Source organism: Pygoscelis adeliae, unplaced genomic scaffold (genome assembly GCF_000699105.1).
Source record: "Pygoscelis adeliae isolate BGI_AS28 unplaced genomic scaffold, ASM69910v1 Scaffold298, whole genome shotgun sequence".
In the NCBI taxonomy this organism is placed as follows: domain Eukaryota; kingdom Metazoa; phylum Chordata; class Aves; order Sphenisciformes; family Spheniscidae; genus Pygoscelis; species Pygoscelis adeliae.
The window spans coordinates 1,415,925-1,437,973 of record NW_008825303.1 but is presented as its reverse complement, the minus strand read 5'-3'; the positions used below and the strand labels follow the sequence as shown (position 1 = coordinate 1,437,973).

The 22,049-nt window shown below is 36.5% G+C and overlaps 1 protein-coding gene across 1 annotated transcript in view; it reads left to right on the top strand.

Moving 5' to 3' along the window:
• VPS13C (vacuolar protein sorting 13 homolog C (S. cerevisiae)) overlaps nt 1-12,376 on the top strand; it is a 99,411-nt gene extending 87,035 nt beyond the window's left edge. Inside the window, exons 80-84 of the mRNA XM_009330097.1 lie at nt 18-132; nt 7,173-7,264; nt 7,757-7,880; nt 8,146-8,229; nt 10,660-12,376. Of these exons, the coding sequence (XP_009328372.1) occupies nt 18-132; nt 7,173-7,264; nt 7,757-7,880; nt 8,146-8,229; nt 10,660-10,761 (517 nt within the window). The 3' untranslated portion in view covers nt 10,762-12,376. The remainder of the gene's footprint in view (nt 1-17; nt 133-7,172; nt 7,265-7,756; nt 7,881-8,145; nt 8,230-10,659) is intronic.
• The last annotated feature ends 9,673 nt before the right edge of the window (nt 12,377-22,049 follow it).

Sequence of the window (22,049 nt, the reverse complement as noted above, 5' to 3'; positions counted from 1 at the left end):
TTCACTGTCTATGGCAGGGTGGCAGAATCGACTGAAGAAGTATCTAATCTCCGTCCTCCACGTTTCATTCATGAAGATGGCATCATCCGGCCATACAATAGGGTGGAAGCTGAGGGTTATGATTTGTTTGAGGTATGACTTGCATTGTAAATACAGTTAAAATTCTCTAACCTACAGGGTTCCGTAAAGGATTATGTTACAAAAAAGCTGCCGGGGGTCTGTGGCAGTCGTTACCGGTAGTAAAAATTTGCCCCAGCCTATTTCATAAAGCAAGCCTGTATAGCAGAGAAGACCCAGTGCTTGTAGTAAGCTGAATGTGACAAGAAAACTGCAGCATCGTTGTTAAATGGTCTTCTGCACGTTATGTTCTGTAATTGCTGACCTCATGCTCTGGAAGGAGGTAGTAGGATTAAGAATTAGTAGGATCAAGATTTGAGTATATGGAAACAAGAAAAACATTTTGATACTCACTTCTAATGTTTTGCTTAATAATAAAGCTGAGGCTGGTTTACAACTAACTTTTAAACAGGATGAATAGAGGTTAAATTGTTTGGCATATAATACAACTACTGAAATTACCTTTTTTTTTTTTTTGGTGGTATCAGCAGTTGAAAAAAACTGCATGAAATCTCAAAATACCACCTTTTGGTATTTCCTTATCTTGTTCTTAATAGCAATATCTCATAGCTACAGGCATTGTGTGGACATTTAGCCTGCTTTTACATCTGGATGTGGCTAATATGGAGGGTGAATAACAGTTGTTTTCAAGTCCTAGATAATTGGAATCCAGTTAACTTGTATTTCAGCCTTCACATTCTTAAAACTTGGCAACAAAATAAGCATTTTAAGTTAAAAAGTTAAAGTAACTGTCTAACATTTTAAGACCAAAACTTGCATGTTTGCTACTTCCTTCTAGATGTTCTTTTAATCCTTATTTCCTATTCTATTTCTAATTTTTCTCTACTTTCTCTTTCTCTCCTGGCATACGCAGCAAGAACTGGAATAACGGAGTAAACATTTTCCATATTTCTTCTCTATTTCCGTCACGGTCTTTTTATCTGCCTTAAGTATTTAGACTAAGGGCATGATTGCTTTTAATGTGTCCTCTCCCCTTCATTCATATCTTTTCTGTGTAGCAGTTAAATAAAACAGTATTTCATGTTGTCCAAGCTAAGAAAACGAACAAACAAACTTAAATAACCATCTTCAGTAAGATTAGATGAGTGACTAAGGAGACAGATAGGGAGGGTTTGTTTCCTGTATATTTGTTTTTCTAAGGTTTCTTAGCTCCTTATGAATGGCAACAACAGGAGGCACTTGGAAAAAAAAATCATGGTAGGGTAGATGCCGAGTTCGTTCATTCATTTATTAGCATTCTTTTAGAGCTAGGGCTGTGGATGAAGGGAGAAAGCAACATTTTGATACTTGTGCAAAATTTAAAATAGTGATATTGAATGGAATTTTCTTCTGTGAAAATGCTTATAATTTCATGCTATAGAAAATGTTTCATATAAATGCTAAGAAAACTTGTATTTGTGGTTTCTGTAATACACCATAGGCCTGTCATTTATACATCTGATGAACCACTATCACTTCAAGTTACTACTACTGCTACTACTTCTTTATGAAATTTTATCAATTAAAAAATATAGCCAGCTCAGTTGACTCTGGTTTCATTCACAGAATCTTCTAGGGCTTTGCTGTTCAACATACTTTCATGTTAACAGCTGAAAGTTTACATTTATTTACATATACATATATAAAAAAAAAAATATATATTTCTAAATTGTGACACCATAAATTTAATTTCTAATACAACATCTCATAAATTAACAAGCTAAGCTTAACAAGCTGTTCTTAGAGCAAATTGTTTGCCTGTCATACATGGAGAAAAAGCATTGAGCAGAGACATCTCTCTGCTGCTAATGCCTTTTAGAATTTAATGGTTGATAGTCAGCTTATTTAACTTAAAATTGTTTTATAAAAACCAGTTAATTTTTATTTTAGCTAATCAAGTGAAATTAAGTCGTGATATATTAAGTAAACCAAATTTCTTCACATAGTGAGATTTTTTTTGCACTGTATTTTTTCCCATCTATCAAAAAGGAAAAGGTAGCACAATTAACACTGAAAACTGGATATTATGCAGTTCCTGCACATCTAATATTTGTATTTTTCTTAGATCTAAATGGTGTAGATTGGAATTGTATACTAACCAAGAATGAATCCTCTGTATAGTTCACTAAATGCATTTTCTTACTTTCAGAAGTCAGTTAAAAAACCCCAAAACTGTATTCAATTAACTGACTGATTTTTATTATTCTGCTAGAGGTTAGTGTTGGGAAGGTTTTGTTTTCTAATGTAAATTACAAGCAAGAGGGAGGGAGAGTGTCTTTACAGGAAATAGGATGTTTAACAAGGAAGATGAGTCAGAAAGTCAGTTCTATATGCATTTACAAATTTAACTGCAAATAACAACTTATACATACTAGTGCTGTTGATTTTTTTTTGATCCACTTTTGACCCAACAGTACAAGTAGTTTAATCCCTACCCTCTCATCTATTTTAACTAACTTTAATGCATATGTCCCTTGAAAATAAATATATGCTTACAAGGTTGAAACCTTGTAAGGTTACCTTAAGGAATGGATGCCTCAATACTATCCAGTGGTTGGACAAAAAAAAGTGTTTCACTTACATACTCACTTGTATGTGAAATATAGACATTGGTAGACATTAGAGCTCAGCTCAGGAGGAGCATATATGTAGGTCTTGAAAGACAAGTTACTTTTTTCCACTCGGAAGGGTTTTTTTTGTGCAGAATGAGGACAGTAGCCAGATGGAGTACATCAGTTCACTTGTGTAAACTTGTTTATGCAGTGCATTTTCCCAGAAGTGCTGTATCTAATGTATATGGGCTATATAGGGATCTGCTCAGTCAATTCAAAACCTGGAAAGTCAGATTTGACATCTTGCAGGCCATGTCTCTAACTCATGCAGTGAGGCTTAGTAGTACGAATGCGTTTTGTTAAACATAAATGCACAGTATGTATAGCTGGAGAAATCAAAGAACAAATAGGGCAACTCTAGGAGAATTGTTTTCCAGGGAATAAGTTCTCATGAGTTTTAATCTTTGTATGAGGAGTGTTTGTAGTTGATGAGATTTGCTAGAACAGGTAATGAATGCCTTTGGCTTTGTTAGTCTTTGCCTTTTAAGACACAGGTATTGCTGCCTGCTCTGGTGAGGAGACTGTCTTCTAACCCCAGCACTTAGGGTCTGACGTGATGCAATTCATACATTATTCAGTGTATGTGGCGTTACTTTGTTTCATTTCCCAGTTAAAGCATGGAGCTTTATAAAGAATGCAGAACACCTAGTGAATAATTGAGACATGGTGGTGAGACAGTGGTTGGCAGAGAGAATACTATACTAGGTTTCAAGAAACTGCAGATTCTATTTCTGGTTGAGTCACTGTTCTGCTGTGTGAATTTGCACTGATTCTTTCATTTCCATGTAAAATAAGAATGAGTTGAACTTCTTTAAAGTGTTCTAGTGTTCCCATAAAACTAAAAGCTTTTGATAAAGGTACCTGAATTTTGAGTGTGCAGATCATGGAGTAATTTGCATCAAATGCAACCCCCTTTTTACATAATGCCACCACCATTGTGTTGATATCTATCAGGTGTATTGAGAATAGCTCAGAGAAATATTGCATCTCTTAGGCACAGAGCTCAGTGGGAACTCTTACTTTAGTAACTTATTGCATGTAAAATCTAAAAATACTATCAGGATTGTTTCTGAAGTTATGAGAAACAGGCTTTCTCTCCAAAGCTTTGAGTTGAAATAGAGGAACATGTTTATGAATAAAACTGTTTAAATATGTGGCACGTCTCACTTCTGCATATCCAACAAAAGGATTCAGAATAGGGATTGCAGCCTTTGAATTGCAGTCTTACATGGTGGTGCATTTTGTATTTCTTTTAATTTTTACTTCTTTTTAAAATAGCTATGGTTCAGGTATAAAATGTGAGTTCATATTTTGATTTTAGTCCTATGCTGTCATCTTTCTTATGATGTTTTGAAGAGACTTTGAGATAAGCAGTCTTTTTGGCATTTTTCTTCCTTTCATGTACGTCTTAGAGTTTCAGAAATTTTTAAGGTGGTCAGAAAGTGATATTTTTACAGAAGACATGGACCCTATATTTTTGGTTTCTGGAAAATGCTTGATTAAAATGTTTTTCAAAAAAGTTGCATCACTAGGGAGCAAATGCAGGAAAACATGATGCTGTTGATTTAAACTCTTGAATATTAATCCACTTTTGAGCTTTAAGGATTTTTGGGGTCAGTTGCAATGTATGATGATGCTTTAAGACATTTGTTGAACTTTTTGAATATATGAAAATAAAATGCAAATATAAATAAATGTTGAAGCCTCTTTTAATTGATTCTGGTTTAAGCTGAGTTGACAAAAGATCATTCCATTTTGGTTACTTAAACTACATAGAGTTCTTAGCCTGTGTGGTTGATCATAGACAGATACACGTGGAGTCAAGTTTAGCTTCTGTTGTCATCTTTCCATAGATCCAGCTATGGAAAAACAGAAGGAAATGTATCTTTACAAGGAATAACTAAAAACATACTGAATTTTTAGTCCTCCCTCCTTAATTTGTTCTCACTAGTTTGTCAGAAACAACTTGAGAAATATACTGTTATACAGAGGCTGAATTCCACAGTAACAGCTGTAAAATGAACCGAAGGTCATCTTATTTTGCTGTGAAGAACATCAAACCAATTTTGGGCCATCCAGTTGCAGGCACTTGCTAAACATTGATCTGAGGTGCATACATTCTGCATCCAGGCAGAGCATGTATGGCCTTTGTTCTTCCTTATGTTTCCTCACGTTCCTACACAGGAGCTGCACACTTTCCGTTAAAACAGATTGTCATGATAAAAAAGGCAGTTGTATTGGCTTAGAGAGTACAAAGCTAACATGCGTTATTATGCCTACATAACTGTCTTTGTTCATTTTAACTAAGTAAATGTTACTTACAAGTGGAAAGTGTATTTTATGAAGATTTTTTGCACTGACTTAACGTTCTTAGTGGTAGAGGGTAGAGTAGATGTTTGAGATGCATGTAGCATAGGTTAGATTTCAGCATCTCAGTTGACTTCTCTGTGGTGATAGTTGAAATCTCTTGATCCTAGCAATAAATGGTAAGTTTTGTTTTGTGACCTAGGAAGACTGTAATAAATGGAGTTTCTGTAAAATCCTGTGTTGATGACCATCGTAGTTCTTAAATATAAAAAGCTCATGGTTGTCAGAGAACGTAACTAGGTTAGTGTCCCTGACCAGGCTTTTGTGACTACTGTGCTGCAGCCCTGTGTTTGTTAGAAGTTTCTTGAGTATAAATGGGATCCAGATGCTTTCACTGGCTAGAGTCTTAGGCCAAAGTTCTGGGTACGCACATCCTCTTTCCAACACTTGTTTCCAAGGTTGACACTATATAATCCAACTGCTCTACTATTGCTAATATTGCTAGCTTCTAAACATTGTCTAGTTGCTTATGAATAACTTCGCAGAATTCCAACGTCAGTGGCACTTTGATTTGTAGGTTCAGAGACATGAGATGATTGAAGTATAGGAATGTACGTATTGCATATTACAACTATACTTAGCTTTGGAGTCCAAAATAAATGCAGAACTAGCTTTAAACCTGATGTGTATATTCCTTGTTTCAGGTTTTTTCATGCTAGAGTTTTCATCTTTAAATGTAACAATGTACGGCTTCCCCAAAGAGAAGAGTAAGCATGGGTATTTTAGGGGCTTCCCATTGGAGTGTTCTGCTGGTAGCTGGTTTTAGATCAGATGTGTGTGATATGACACTGTTACTATGGTAGGTTTCCTACCCAGAGAATTCATCACCTCTGCATTTAATACAATCTGTGTACAGGTAAGGTTCTTGAAAAACAATTACGTATTTACCATGTACATGACAATTACAGTTGGAATGTGAATTCTAGCAACCTTACAGCTACTAAATATATACAGGATTATAACAGAAAACATGTATTTAATTCTAGCAGACCACTTCTGTCCTGAAAACTAACATTCATTCAAGCTAGTAACCCAAGTACATTTACCTGTAACTCATAGTTAATGTGTTACATTAGTTAATCAAGCAGGCGGCAAAGTAGGGTGGACAGAAAGAGATTGCTTGCTTTCTGACAAATTCATAGCAGGAGAACCAGTAGTTGCCACAGATTTATTCCCATACCCAGTTTGAGGTTGGGTTCCCATTGGTAATACATTATTCATTTCACAATTTTATGTTTTTCTACATGATGTTTTGACGTGTATCCATTTCCCACAAATATGTTGACGTGTCGCTTTGCGAATCTTGTTGCCTTTAAGCCAGTGTTATTGTGAGCTTGATTTAGGGATAACTGTGAGACTGTCTTCCATGCTGCTCTTTGGAGTTGACGGAATATTGTAAACCTGGTGACATGCTCTAGAAAGGATTCTACTTCAGTTAAACAGCATGCACAGAATAGGAAATCTGGAAAATAGGTAATCAAAAAATTAATGAAGAACTGAAAAAAAATAGCTAGGAAGCACTTCAGTACTTGATTTGGAAACTTTTTTAACCTCTGTATTCATAGTTTGTCACTTGAGTTGTAGTTGTCTAACAGAAACGTGATGAGTAATTTGATCTATGCTTTCATATGCCTTCTTATTTTGGATGTTGAATAGACGTGTCTGTTCAACACTTCAGAAGCCTGACCTTGAGGTCCATTGAGTATTTGTAACTTGACAGTTTATTTCTAAGGGTTTGGGTCATATGCTGCTGCCTTTAAAGGGACTGTTACAGGATTTTCACTCTTGAATCAAGTCTGCAGCATGGGATGTAACAGAATGAACATCACTGAACAATTATTAGCGCAGAAAGGAAATGAAAGCTGAAGAAATAGTCTGATACTGCGGTGTCAATGTTCCATCTTTTGAGTGGAACAGATCAGACCTTTCAGTGACTCAGCTTCAGGAGTGAGAACACTGTAAGAGCCTGTCTTTAAAGATCAGTTCAACGAGGCAACTTTTAAAAAGGCTTTTGAATTGAAAACACCGTTTTGAGTTTTTTTTTCACAGCCCAAAAATTTTCTATTTCTGTTTCAGAAATTGCACATCAGAAAACTGGAAAAAGAGAGCTATCGGTACCACTGTGCGCTTCCAAGAGGCAGAAGAGCAAACCTTATTGTTACCAATAGGTATTAAGTTTTGTCTTAGTGTGCTGGCTGACATTGAAGCTTTGAAGTAATTAAGGGGCAGCTAGCTAGCAACTGTAAACACTAGCAACTGATCATCTGTCAGTCTAGTAGTAATTGTGTCATTATGTAGCTAGTATGTAGCTGTTTGACTACCTTCATCTGGTAGAGGCTGGCTTTGAGGAACTGGTTTGAATTAACTGATGATCCTCTAGTATCCAGTTTTAGTGAAATGTTTGGATTTGGAGGGCTGGGTGGGTTTCAATTAAGTTGGCCTGTGGATACTATGCGATATCATAGATCATCTATGAGTCTTAAGGACAAAGTGATTATCTCAGAATATGTATTAAGGAAGTATGGTTCCACTGTGCATGAGTGGATACTTTTAATCCACATAGAAAATGCCTTCTCAAACAAATTTCTTTTTGTTTTGTTTTTCTGGCAAAGTTCTAGTCCGAGGGAGAAATTGAGTATTAACTTTTTTCTTCTGAACAGGAGAGTGATATATGTAAAAGAAGTGGAAATCTTAGGCCATTTAATAACAGAGTGGGGTTACTTATTTGAAGACTTTACATGCTGTCCCTCCTACGAAGCAAATGTCTTAAAAATAACTTTTTTGGTAAGTAAAACATGTAATGTTTTTTTTTTTTATTTAACACTACTTAGAGGTCCAAACATGCTCTTAACTTATTTATGGTTCTAACTGCTAACGATGGGACTATGAGACAGGATTTACTTAAGATTTCTTGAAAGTATGAGTTGGGTTGGACAGAGGCGACATTGAAATCTAACCTGAAGTTGACATTCAAGCCATTTAAGTATCAGATTCTGCATTCTTGTTTTGTGAGTCACCTGAAGTACATTTTTGTTCCCCTCTGCAACAGGATCAAAGGATGTTCCAAAGGAAGGACAGTACAGGTTATGAATGTGTAAAGACAGTTCAGCTTCAGGATGAAACTACAGCAAGGGTATATTCTTTCTTTCTTTTTTCTTTCATCTTCTTTCCTTATGATATTGTTAACAGTTGTTGAAACTCAGCATGTAAAAAAGATGGTAACGTTCAGAGACTGGTTATAGAATAGTCTGCTGTGCCTGAGGACCGTTTACCATACTTTTGTGTTGAAAAATGAGTTCAACCAGGAGAAAGATGACACAAGATAGTCTAAAGCGTTCAAGAGAATATACACAATAATAATTTAAGGTTGAAGTTGCATGGTCTTATGTTTTGTATATTAAAACTCATTAAAGGAAAAAATTCAAATACCTAAAGTACTAGGTTAAGTTCATTATAGTTTCTAGGATTCAACATACCCCTGAATTGTGCTACCTCCTCATTACTTCAAGATCACTGGACTAACCCAATAAGTGTACCTTATGTGAAAAGGCGTACTTAAATTCCTCCCCCTTCCCAGCCCCACCCTCCCCGCACCTGGGGTTTCAACCATTTATCTCTAAATATTTCTTCATATTGATGCTGGCAAGTCTGATTTATTTTGGGAGCTTTTGTTCTGTGGATGGTTGGGTCTCATAGCTAACTCACACAAGCTGAACTAACAATTCCAGGGTCCTTCAACAATAGAAACATTTACCTAGGAAACCATGCGTCTTGCTGTAGTTTTGTATCAGATGATGAGAAAGGAGGAGTTCTCCCTGATACCAAAAGTGAAATCGATTAGATCCACAGCATCTTGGAAGCACACTTGAAATTGTAGCTCCAGTAAATGGCAAGTCAGCAGCTAGAATCAGAATAGGGGCCAAATTGCTTCTATTAAATTGATCAAGCCTTCTAAAAGTATGGGTTAGACCAGAAAGGAAAAAAAAAATCGCTATCATTTTGAGGCACTTTTTTTAATCTGCTGGAAGAGTCTATATTATTTCTTCACTGTCTCTTGTCTAAAGAAAAAGTTCCTTCAACTTTTTCTTACAGCGTGTCTTCCAAATCACACTTTTGGTTAACTAATTTAAATCCTTTTAGTTTGTCTGTATCTTATTGTCATGGCCAAAGCTGGAACATTGTATACAATGCACAGGCCACACTAGAAGGATACTTCTTTGTGTTTAATTCTCTGTTTTCTGTTACTGCCTAACTACATGTTCCTTTGCTAGTGTTTATGCTGGTATGCATATATTGAAAATAAATTTTTCTGCCCTGAAGTGCAACACTACCCATTTAACTTCCGTGGATTTCTGTTTCTTGAGTTTATCAGTATTACTCTTCATTTTGCATCTCCCTTCTTTGCATAGATCCCACTTGTAAAACTATACCAATTTGATAGGAACACACAAAAAAAAGTACGCTTCACAAATAATTGTCACTTCTGTGAAGGCTTCTGTGGTGCCCTTTGTATGTGGATGAAACAAATGTCCTTAAGGTCAGATTAAGGTTAGCTGTAGCTTCCTTGTTCTTTCTGTCTCCCCTAAAAAACAAACAAGGGTTTTAGGTTTGCCCTTCTTCAGTCCTCTGAATCTTTCCCTGGCCTCCATGAGTTATCAGAAATCCATAAATGTTTGAAATACTTCAGGTACACCTGATGCATGTTACTTGTCCATCCAGGTAACTTAGTCTTTATTTTAATATTCCTTGTATAAATGAGTTTTACTTTTATTGAAATTCTGGATAAGAAAAGCCCTCAAGCATTTCAAACACTTCAGCTTTCACTAAATGCTGGAATTATTTGGGTAAAATCAGACTGACCATCCAAGCTACCCCAGTACGTTTTGGTTTTTGTTGGTTTTGTTTTCCCCCAGGCATTTACACATGTCACATTGACATTAATTTTCTCACACTAGAGATGTATCACTATGTTAATATTATGTATACACATTTTATTCATAATGTACAATATTTTTAATGTTAGACAGTTGAGATGTAGGGTTTTCTTAACTATTAGATTGTTTGGATTCAGGAATTAAATAAAAATGACTGGTTTAGTTGCACTGCTCTGTTCAGTTAAGTTGTTTATAATTTTAGAATTATTGTTAGGTTCTATTTCAATTTATCCTTCTGTGGATTTCAACTAACTATACAGTTTGAGAGTGCTTGTCATTGTAAATATTTTCAAAAGTGCCTGCTGTCATTTATATCTTCTTTTAATTATCGTGAGTGATTCTCTTATATTTCCAGATAATGATAATGCAAACCTCTTGGTTGGTTGGCCTGAACATAGTCGTCTTCTGAGGCTCTTTACCTCAGACTGAATCTAGTAGTTGTAGGCTCTCAATACTTTTCTATCCATTTTAGAGGAGAAGAAATTGCTTAATTTGATCTGATAGTGAATTTTTCTCAAAAGACCTTACTCTTATGGTATTTAAACTTTTACTTTTTTTAGTAGCATCTTACGGAAGAAAACCTCAGACTGCATGCTTTAATTTTCTTTCTTTCAATATGTTGCTTTCAGAGGATTTGTTGTGCCATTCAGGAAGCCCAGGCAACAAGAAAACAACAAAAGTTGGTGAAGCAAGCATCGTTGCAGTTGAAGAAACCACAAACGCTGTCTTGATAATGACAGGATTTGTCGGGTTTGACCTTTGGTATGCTCTTTTATCCCTGAAATTGATTAGAAGCACATGGAAACATTGTGCAGAAAATAAAGATAAAATATGAGGTCTTCCTTTGAAGTTAACAGCCATAAACACTTTATTTTAAGAGCTATGCCTCTTTCTAAAACTATGGATTTCATTCTTCTAAAATATGCATTTAAGTTTAAAAATTGCAAATTTTGCTAAAATGTTTTCCCACTCCGAAATTTTTTTCTGCCATTTTTCATGTCAGGAGTTCTTGTAAATGGATTCTAAAATAAAGTGATTATCTGATTTGCACTTTAAGTTTATGGATTACAGACAGGTTGTAGTAATTGTGGTTCTAGTGTTTTGCAAAATAAAGTACTTAGGTTAGTGATTGAAACTAATTAAAAACTTCTATTTTAGACAGCATTCTCTTTAAATTAAGAAAGAAGTGTATACAATTTAGCTACTATAATTTTATCCCTGTCTGTTTAGTATTAGAAAATACTGCACTGGAGCAACGTAAGAATGAATATGTATGAAAGAAATAGGCTATTGTTGTCTGGAAATGCTTACTTTGGAATGTTGTCACTTATACTGTAAATGAAACTGCACCTGAAAAATGGAAAATACTATTCACGTGTCATGTGCATGTATATGATTTTGGTTGTATCGCTGTAGCTTAAAGACTTCTCCAGGAGGAACAGCACGCCGGTTTTAGACAGCATTGTATGTCAAAAGCTTAAATCAAAGTAATTAGCTTTCCATATTTCAGTGTATAGTTACTCCACTGGAAGAGTGCCATCTCATTAAACTAAAAGTCAGTTCTGATATAATATTTTTGTTGCAGTTTCTCTTCCTGAAGACTGTTAGCATTCAGTTTAGCAAGATATTTAAGCACATTTAAAGTATATGCCTAGTTCTTAATGGTATGAATGATCCCACAGACTTCATTGAGACAAGTTCCATTCTTAACACTAGGCACATACATAAGTAACTGTCTGGGTCAAGGGCTATATGAGCAAACAGATTTTAGTTCAGTGATCAGTAAACTAAGAGCTCTTGCTGTCAGTCTTTGGCTCTCGAATAAGATATGAAGTGTCCTTGCAAATACTTACTCTTGAAAATTTGCTCTAACTTACTTCACTTAGAAAGAATGATTTATGTTTATTTAGTTTTGTACTAGAGAACAGCTATAGATATGAACTCAATAAATAGAAATGGCAATATTCTTGCATAGATCTACTGTGGAGCAATCATGAGAACTAGTTCTAGATTTTTAAACTCTCTTTATACTTAAGGACTGGTGGATTCTATAAATGTACTCTTAACCTGTACCTATGATCCCACCAAAATTAGAAAGCTTAAGATATTTGAAAGTAAGCTGCCAAACACAGAACTTTCAGAGAGCGTCTGCAGACGTGACTTTATTGCTATTGTATGCACATGGCTATTAATCTGGTTTGCTGTGATGGAAAAAATGTGGTACAACCTTTAATTCTGTGATATCACCTATTTCCTAGAAAGCTCTACTCAAACATTAACTAAATTAGCTGTCTAGGTTGTATGTATTTCAAGCCCGTGTTTGAAAACAAAGACAATAAATTTTTATATGCAATTATTTGTGCTATGATTTTAAATGTTGTTGCTTCTAATATATGTTATATGCTGTTGGTTTACCACATATCACTGGCACTATATGGAAAAAATCATTGGAGCAGTAGTGTGCAGAAGAGCTTTCTACAGACCAGCGTTTCCTTCACCTTGCTATCTGGCGTGTAAGGGATGTGTATGTGTACTGTCTCTTAATTCATAGTTGAAAACAGATTTCACTTCAGTCTGCTCACAGTGCATGTTTAGATGGTACCATCTAAACATCTCCATTTGAGATGGAGAATTAGAGCTTAAAACAGTTCTGATGACATGTTTGACTACAGTCTTCTGCCTGATTCAGTTCTGTACTTCCTCATTTTTATTTGTAAGCTTTCTGGCTTGAATTGTAAACAGTAGATATTTTTTTTTCTCACTTTATATGTGATTAGGTACAATGAAGTAGCTTCCTATTTAAAATAGTCTGAAGAAGCACTAGGGTTCTATGGAAGAATTTTTTTATATTTTGAAATGCATGTCTTTGCAGTTTGGGTTGCTAGCTGAATTTGAACTGGTAGATGGCACTAAAAATTCCAGCTGAAGAAGTAATGAACGACCTTCTTTACCACTTGGATCACGCACTCAGGAGGACATGAGAAAGATCATTTGCTAAGGAATTCCATTTCTTAATAAATGAAGATAGATGTTCGGGACCAATAGGTTTCCAGTGCTTGTCCTGTGCTTTCTTCAGGTGTTCCATTCCATTTTACGATGTGTCCTTCTGTCTTTGCTCTTGTTTTTTATCCAGCCTTTTGCGTTGCTGCATTCTCTCCGGCTGTAAATGCTGTTGGCTGTACCTAGGCTTTGCTTTCTGACTGTGGCAACTTTCTTTTCCTGTTCCCTTTCTGCCCTTTTCCTTAAGCTGGTGCATCTTCTTGAAGTGCTGGCTGAGGGAGTTAAGGGACAAGGAGGGTCTCTTGTCTAGTTCCTAAGTATATGTCCAGCATAAGAACAACTGCAGAATTAAATCCTGTTTAGATGAACCGTAGGAATGAGGCGTTGTTGGGGTAGAGTGCGTTTTCAGACAATCTTTAGTGATGCATTTCAACCTGGTGCTGCAATGCAACGTGAAAGAGCTTTTTCAAAGATTTTAGCTTTTTTTTTTTAACTGTCTGGCAACAAAGTGATTTTGCATACCTTTAAGACTTTGTGTTTTGATGAAGCTCTAGAGTTTCAGTATTACTGAGCACACAAGTTGGACAAACTGTTGAGATCTTCCTAGACCTTTCTTTACAATGAGCTCCCAGAAGTTTTTGCTGTCTCAAAAGCCAAGTTTTACTGAATATAAGACATGGAATACTAGCTTGTTAATTAGAACTCCAAGCGTTTAGGTCAGGCCTGGGTCCCTGCTTTGCTTCAGTTACTCCATTGCTTTCTGGCTTATCATAGCTTTCTCTGGCTCTTCAGAAGCATTTTTATCTTCTTTTTTTTTTTTACAAGGCCTGGATGGGTGTTTAGTCCTTGCAACTGTTTTCTCAGTCTCTTGCTTGAGCTGTAGCCTCCTTTCTGAAACTCCCTCAGTCCTTTCTGTCATGCCCTCCCTCCACCAGCATGCTCAGTTGCTTCCTAGGTAGAGACCAGTATGTCCTTCCTCACTGTAGATCTGTCTCAACCTAGTAACCATTTTAAAGGACAGTAACAGAAAATTATAATAAAATCAAACTGTTTCATGTAAAAATATGTTAATAAGCTTTTGCTTATGATTTTAGAACCTTTTTAAAAAAGAAAGAGACATGAGAACTTTTGGAATAGATAATACGTGGTTCTTCACAGGGTGGTGCTATCAATTCCACTTAACTGTGGGCTTTTTTAGGGAGTATTTTACTTTGTATTTTCAAAGTACAACATTTCAGCATGTGAAGCCTTACTAGTCTCCAGATTGGACAGAAATTCAATGAAAATTATCAGTCAGCTTCTTTACTAATTTATTACATGAGCTTGGTCCATTTTGCTGCTAACTGTTCAGAGGGATTTTTAGGATATCTTTCAATGGGAATTTTAATTGGATTTTATTCAGACTTTTTCCTCTTAAAAGGACCCTACTATATTCATGAAGTCTACTACTACCAGTCATTCTCTACAGAATTACAATAAGCAAACAATTTAAAACTACTGAAGCGAACGTTTAAAAGAAGGAAATACCACCCCCACCACTTTAAAAACACTCAGATTGTGGAATCTCCATCTTTGTAGACATTAACAACCTGAGTTGACATGGTCCTGGACAACCTGCTCTAGCTGACTGTGGTTGGACTGTGCAATCTCAAGAGATATTCCAACCCCAGCTGTTCTGTGATTCTTTCGCAATAAGAAATCTGAAATACCTCCTTCGCCCCCCAAAAAGAAAGAAAAACACCAAACGTGTGAGGTTCTGTGTTTCCTGGGTTAATTTAAATTATACCCATCAAAACAACTTTACACCTTTCACCATTGTGTTTAACCATTTTCTCATCACTTAAAAGAGTCTGGAAGAATGTTTCATTTATTATAGATACTGAATAGGGAGTGTTTTCGTAGTAAGAGATTAAATACTTTTAGACGGGATTAATTGTGAAGTTGAAGGAGGGGATAAATTAAGTAATTCACCTTAACAATCAAGGTACGAATATTTTTATTTCATTACTGGCAGTAAATATGCTTTTGTTGTAGTAGAGCGACATAGTGATTACTCTAGGTATATCCTAATCTTGGTCTTTGGTTGACAAACAAGGATTATTTATGTAAGAGGATCTTGGGTCACTCAGAGTATTTAAAAATAAAATAAAAAGGATTTAATTTTAAAAGTGAAAACTGACTTGTGAAACCTTTTGAAACTAGCTAGCATCTATTTGACAAAATAATTCTTTCAACAGCTTATAAAGTTGCATTTATTCAAACCTGAGTGTGAAGACATAATTTGAAATAGATGCCAGTGGACTGACCACTTCAAGAGGACTCTTAATATAAGAAAGAAGTGGAGGGATTTGAGAATCAACGTATACAACTTCAGGTTCCATCGGAAAAATCAAAGCTTTAGTCCCTTTATTAAAATTTCCTGGACAAAGGTATGCTTTTGAGGGAGAGGACAGTTATCGGTTAAACATACAATGCCACACAGCACATGAAGGGCAGATTGAAGGGAAAAAAAATTATTAGGCATCTAGATGTAAAATAAAATTTGTTCCAAGTATATGAATATTGTTCAGTTTACTAATGATCCTAATGCAATTCCCTTCCTTGAATTATGGATCTCATTGCATAATCACTAAGTAACAACGATGCAAATACACAGATCTCCAGACTTTAGCATTTATTATCTCCGTGCTGCAATTTGCTTCTGTTTTGGAGTTTTCAAGGTGTTTGTCAGCAATGAAGATGGCAGCTTAATCTAGTCACCTGACTTGTCTGAAGGAGAAAAGCTTAAGTATGAATGGAGAAATAACTGTGAAAAGGAAAGAGTTGACCTATCGAAAGGAACATGTGAATTTAAAACTGATTCAGTTCATTGTATCCTTGCCCTTCCTACAGGTCAGCAGACAACTACTTTGAAATTATTTTATATTCTTTGTTATTTATTTTAGAGTGAGAATGTTCATTGTCTATCCTGATGTAGTCTTCAGATTGCATTGAGGTGGGGGGGCGAGGGAGGCAGGAGGAACCCCGTAATGTTGGCATGGTAGGTTGGGAGTTAAGGAAAGTGAAAGGAGGATGGTGATACATCTGTAAAATGGCTAACTCGTTAGAGGTAAAAAATTGGTAAAAAGCTAACTCGATATATTGATATCCTACTACAAATTCCTTTTACATCAGTAACTGGGGAAATACCTCATCTAGTTATGAAGACAAACTGCAGTACTTGAAAACAACAACTGTGTTGAATTTTAACAAGGAAAAGAAATTTTTGTTTGGATTTCAGTCAGGGAGGCAGAGCCATTCCTAGACACTTTACTGGAGTCAGCAGATGGAACACTGAAAATCCTCTTTATTGATAACATGACAACACTCAAATTCCAGTGTTCATCTCGTGTGTGTTTCCACATTGTTTCTAGACTTGCTGTTTATCAAAGGTAAGCACAGTAAGGATGTATAATTCTGAAAAATGCTTGTCGAAAACAAAGACTTGAAAAATAGGGAAGGTGCTTATGCACTCTATAATGTAGCATACTTCTAGGGGTTTGAAACGTCACCCCATCAGGTATGACAAGTTCCTCTCATATATAATCAAAGCCTTATAGGTAAATCACTGAGCTGTAGAGGTCCTAGTCTCTGCTCTGATAAAGGTGGCCCTGAATCTGCCCTTCACTTAGTTGATATATGAGGACTGTGTTGTGCTTATAAAGCTTCCTCTTGTGTTTATTGTTGTCTTCGCCTCTGGCTGTGCTTTCCATTTCCATGCTGGAAAGAAATTTGCCGTTGACTTTTAAAGAGCTATGACATTGGGCTAAGGCACTCTTAAGGAGTCCAAAAAGATTTCTGCAACTGATCCCATAGGAATGTTGCAGGTTAATTATCAGTAAAAGCAGCACAGAAAGTATCTTGAAGTCAGTAACTTATACTTAAGCAACCCAGCTTTAGACCTCATCCTGTCTTGAAAAGTATATAATCAAATAACAAGAGAAAATGAAAGTTCAGTATAATGACATTCTGACAAACATATTGGGAAGCAATTGTACACTTGTTTTTAAATTAGAATAGTATCAGTAGGCTTGTCACGGGGATGCCAGTTAGCTAACTTTTTTCTGTACACTAAGGTGTTCTTCATGCTTTAACAGCACACGAACCTTGAGTAATTGATTACCAATGCTGATAAGCATCAAAAGAATGGATGTTCTCCAAGTTTTTGTGGAATTTTAAAAATAAAACAGCGTATTACTTAAATCAACTTTGAGTTAATTGCAAAGATTTTTTTTTAGTTTGACTCACTGTGGTATAGCAGAAATCAATGTGTGAAATTTGATAGATGGATATGTGTCTAGGTTGCAAATGATGAAATGCTACTGTAAATTGTTGTTTCAGTAGTTACCCACAAGGTGGGGGAATGAAACTTTCTATTTTACTGCTGTTGTCTTACAGCTTTCCTGCCCACCCTCCTCCTGCCTGGATACCATACTGTTAAAATCATCTAATTGATAAAATCATCTAATTGATATGGTCAATGCAGAGCATAGAGCTATAAATCAGAGGCTGTCAGAAGCTTTACAAACTGTAGATCCAAGTCTGAAGTTTTAAAGTGTTGAAAAGGTATAGTACAACATGTTCACATATTATTTTTTACTTGTACTTAGTGTTATAGGAATTGGTGCAGATTTCCATGTGTACAAATTGCTTTAGTGGGTAAATGTTTTAGAGTAAAAGCCTTTCTATGTGGTTTTTACTGAAGTGCTTATTCTGCTAATGCTACTGTTGAATTGCAGAAATTGATCTGAAGATGGCTGTAACAGACAGTGTCATATAAGGTATATCCTGTTTTTCTTCTGTGTATCTAATAAATTCAGAGAGATCTAAGGCAGCCCAAGAAGCCATCTCGGAACTGTTTAACAGGATTGCATACTTTTTCTTTGCACTGTTTAGCTAAAGCTAATGCCTACTTTATGGTAGATATTACACCTATTTCAAATAGTACTTAAAAACTACCTAAGACTAATACTTGCAAACAAAGCGAAAATTAAAGATAAGCAATACTATTCTGTATTTGGGTCATGACTGCCACTTTTTACTTCAGAGATTGCCACTATGAGCTGCTGCTAAAGAGAACTAGTCTTCACTCAACTTCTATAGTTCAGTTGTAGAAGCCATTCTTACACTTGTGAGCTTCCAGGGCTATGCAGAATATCATGTATGTTCCTTTGCAGCGTGCAAGAATTGAAGATGTATTAGCTCATTTGCTCTTTTTGTGTCTGTATTGTTGGTTGCAAGCATCCTTTTCTTTGTCTGCTTTTAGGATCCTTTCCAATTCCTACTTTCTAAAGATTGTCTTGCCAATTCTATGGAAAGAAATACCTAAAACAGGGAGTAGGTAAGGCTCTCTAAATGTTTAAAAATAATAATTTGGCCATATCTTTTTACTGGCAAAAAATATTTAATGAGAGAAAATCTTGCTGGGGAGGGCATATGGGAGAAAAGACAATCTTCACTGTAGGAGAATTAAACATTTTAAAATGGGTTATTTCTAGTATTATCAGGCATAGAGTGTTCTCTGTGCTAGCTTCTGAGGGCTGCTCAGTTCTCCTGCCATCCCTCCCAGTTTCCTAATTGTAGCATCTAGGGCTTGCAGGCAGGGGCTGAGAACTGTGGAGAAGAAAGGAAAGAGGGAGAGAAGGCACTTGCTTACTGACAGCACTTGCAACAAGATTGCTGCCTTACTCCTTTTCTAGTCTCTGCCTATCTACTCTCATCCTATCCAGAAGACAAGACTTCGTGACTTTCTGTGTCCCATCTAGTATATCCTGGGTAGCCAGCAAGTAACACATGGAATGTTTTTTAATTCCCAATTTAGCCTTTTTATTCTTGGAATTCTGCTAGACATTGTGTTCTGGGTTAATATCTAGCCTTTTTCAGGGGAAGCTTCATGGCTTCAACGGGCACGAAGGGTAAACTGAGCTGGCTGTGGTGTCACTGACACACTTTAGATATGCTGAGTAACAAATTCTGGATGGCCTCTCATTTATTTCTAATAATTTCTGTAGCACCTACCTGACTAATCTAGAGGTATTTGAAAGATTTAGGAGCTTAGAACAAAGGAAGAATGGGGAATAAGAAGTGGAATGGAGAAACCTGGATGGGCCAGTAAACTTGAGAATCATGTTGTGACTCTAGTACTTGCCTCCCTGTGATCTGTAGTCACAAGGTTTAAAACCCTAACAATACTTAGCTATTGTAACATTTATATTTGACTCATAAGAAGTCTTTAGAAGTTTTCTTAGACTGAGATAACACTAATTTCTGTCATAGATAGAGTACACAGAGGATTTCTTCGTTTCCTCTGTAGATGTCTCATAATATGTTCTGCCTCTAATAGTTGTTTCTTTTGTATTTGCACATTTGCAATTTTAAATGTAAATTGTACCTGTATGTAGGGCACATATTCTTGATGTTGCAGGTTATCTGTTTCAAGTCTTCAGAATTCTGTGCACGTCTTTGAAAATAGATGTAACATTTCTTTACTGAAAGAGTGGTTAAACACTGGAACAGGCTGCCCAGGGAAGTGGTGGAGTCACCATCCCTGGAAGTATTTAAAAGACGTGTAGATGCAGCACTTAAGGACATGGTTTAGTGGGCATGGTGGTGTTGGGTTGATGGTTGGACTCGATCTTAGAGGTCTTTTCCAACCTTAATGATTCTATGATTCTATATAATAATACGTGGAAGTACTCATAGGGCTACTAACATGATTGGGTTTTGTGCTTTTTGTGAGCACAGAACTCCTTTTCCAGAGCTATCCATCTATTCTCTTGTTTGCCCTCCTACATGGAGGCATATGTAGGAGCCCTCACTAATCTGAGCACTTAGCAAGCTTGTAGACTTGGGAAATACATAACTTCGCTGAAAGCACACTTAGGGTCATGTTTGCAAATAATAAGCATTAAACAATATGGCTAAAGTGGTATTAAAGCCAGTTAGGCAGACAGTTTTACCAGTGCTGCAGTTCTGGCAAGGAGGCACTGATATTCATCATGGGTCTACCTTACTCTGTTTCGGTCATTCTGTGGAACAGGACGTTGTGTCATAATATGAAGCATTTAGCAACAATATTGGTTTGTGGAGTTCAAAAGCAGTCCAAGCCACTCATTCCTGTTTCTGTGCCATGCCCTCAGTTGAGTAAATCTGACTGGCCATCGAACCAAACTCTAAATGAGATCAGGAAACTCATGTGGCTTAACACCAGTGAAACCTGTCAGTGGTGGGACCTAGCAGTCGGAAGAAGTAGTGAGCTTGCCACCAAATGATTTGTAGCATCAAATCACAGACTTAGCCTAAGTAGCTCTTGTTTTATGCCTACTCTTCTGACATGTCGTGCTTATGTACATCAGAATGAGAACCTGGAGTTTTTAAAGGTTATTTCTGTTCTTGAGCACAAGGTATACACAATTTATCTATCCTCTTACAACTTTTGGGGAAACTACTCAATTATGCATATACTTTAGGATTTTGGTTACTGCAATACAGTAGTTAAGTCAACAACACATCAACAACCTTCCTCCTCTGTTTTGATCATTCACAGCAATCAAAGCATCTGTGTGCTGACTGATTGCTTTTCTCTGTTTTGGTTCACCAAAATAGAAGACAGCCTTACATTTCTCGCCGTGGCAAAAGCTGCACCAAAATTCATGTATCACTGCATGGTGTATGTGTATAGTGTATACCACTGTGTGGTTACAATCCAGTAGACATTAATATGCTTGACACAGCCTATATTTGATTAATCAGAGGACAGCTATAGAAGACTTCTGTGCTTTAGCTGTTCTTCAGCTTCTTGTAACCAGTAAGGAGCATAGATGATGTTTGTTCAAATACAGACTGCTTGTAAATTCGAATGAGTGGCGTGATTTAATGTTGGGAAGAAACTGAAGCAGTACCAGTTGTCTTAACTTTGAGATCAAACAAACAATGGAAGGGTGGGAAATATACATGTTAAATATTACTCTCTGCCTATATATTAAGTACTGTGATACCAACACCTAAACACAATCAACAAAATTATCCAGAGTGCATTAGTTTAGTAAAGGCATATTTCACTTTTCCTATGCTGGATTAATCTTTTGGCAGGTTAACAGTCAGCTGAGTACCTAGAGAGGGTGAGGAAAAGGAGAGGAGGGGAGTGAATGTTCCCTTTGGATGATGGCAAGCTGTGTTAGTTTGTCTGAGCTTCATCCTAAAAGTTAGCAGTGCTGAAGAATTAGTTGAAATTTTTCAATTGAAGCTGCACACTAAAGACGTGGATTTTCATTTGATCTAAGCTTTTCATTGAAAAATGACAGCTTTCCACAGTGTTCCATTTTTGTTGTCATTGAAGAATTGAGTACTAGAAAAGAAATGTAAGAAAATATTTCAGCTGGAAGCTGAAATACTCTGGTTTTGAAGTATTAGTGTTGTCTGATATGAGATGTTACTGTTCGGGTGGCTTTATTGCCTCTGTTCTTTTCTATATGCTGAGGTCTGTGACCTGTTTCTGGGGCAGGTGAATAATGCTCACATTGGCAGAGTGGAGTCAACAACATGCCCCAAAACCAGAGGCAAGAAGCAAAGAAGGGAGTGTGAAACTCTAGCAGAGAGGCTGTTGGCAGGCAGGCAATTGATAAATCCACCAACAGATACACAAGTGTGTGACATTTTCAAAGACCTATGCCAGATGAGCAACAAGTAGACAGTTAAACCTCCAAATCCTTCCAATGACATTGGTCAGACAGATGCCAGTGTGCAATAAATAGGGCATGATTTAGGATCCAGTTACAAGCGTACCTAGTGAAGATAAATTGAAATAAAAGCTTTTCAGAGTGAGACCCCACCTGGAGTACTGCGTCCAGCTCTGGAGCCCTCAGCATAAGAAAGACACGGACTTGTTGGAGGGGGTCCAGAGGAGGGTCACAAAAGTAATCAGGGGGATGGAACACCTCTCCTGTGAAGAAAGGCTGAGAGAGTTGGGCTTGTTCGGCCT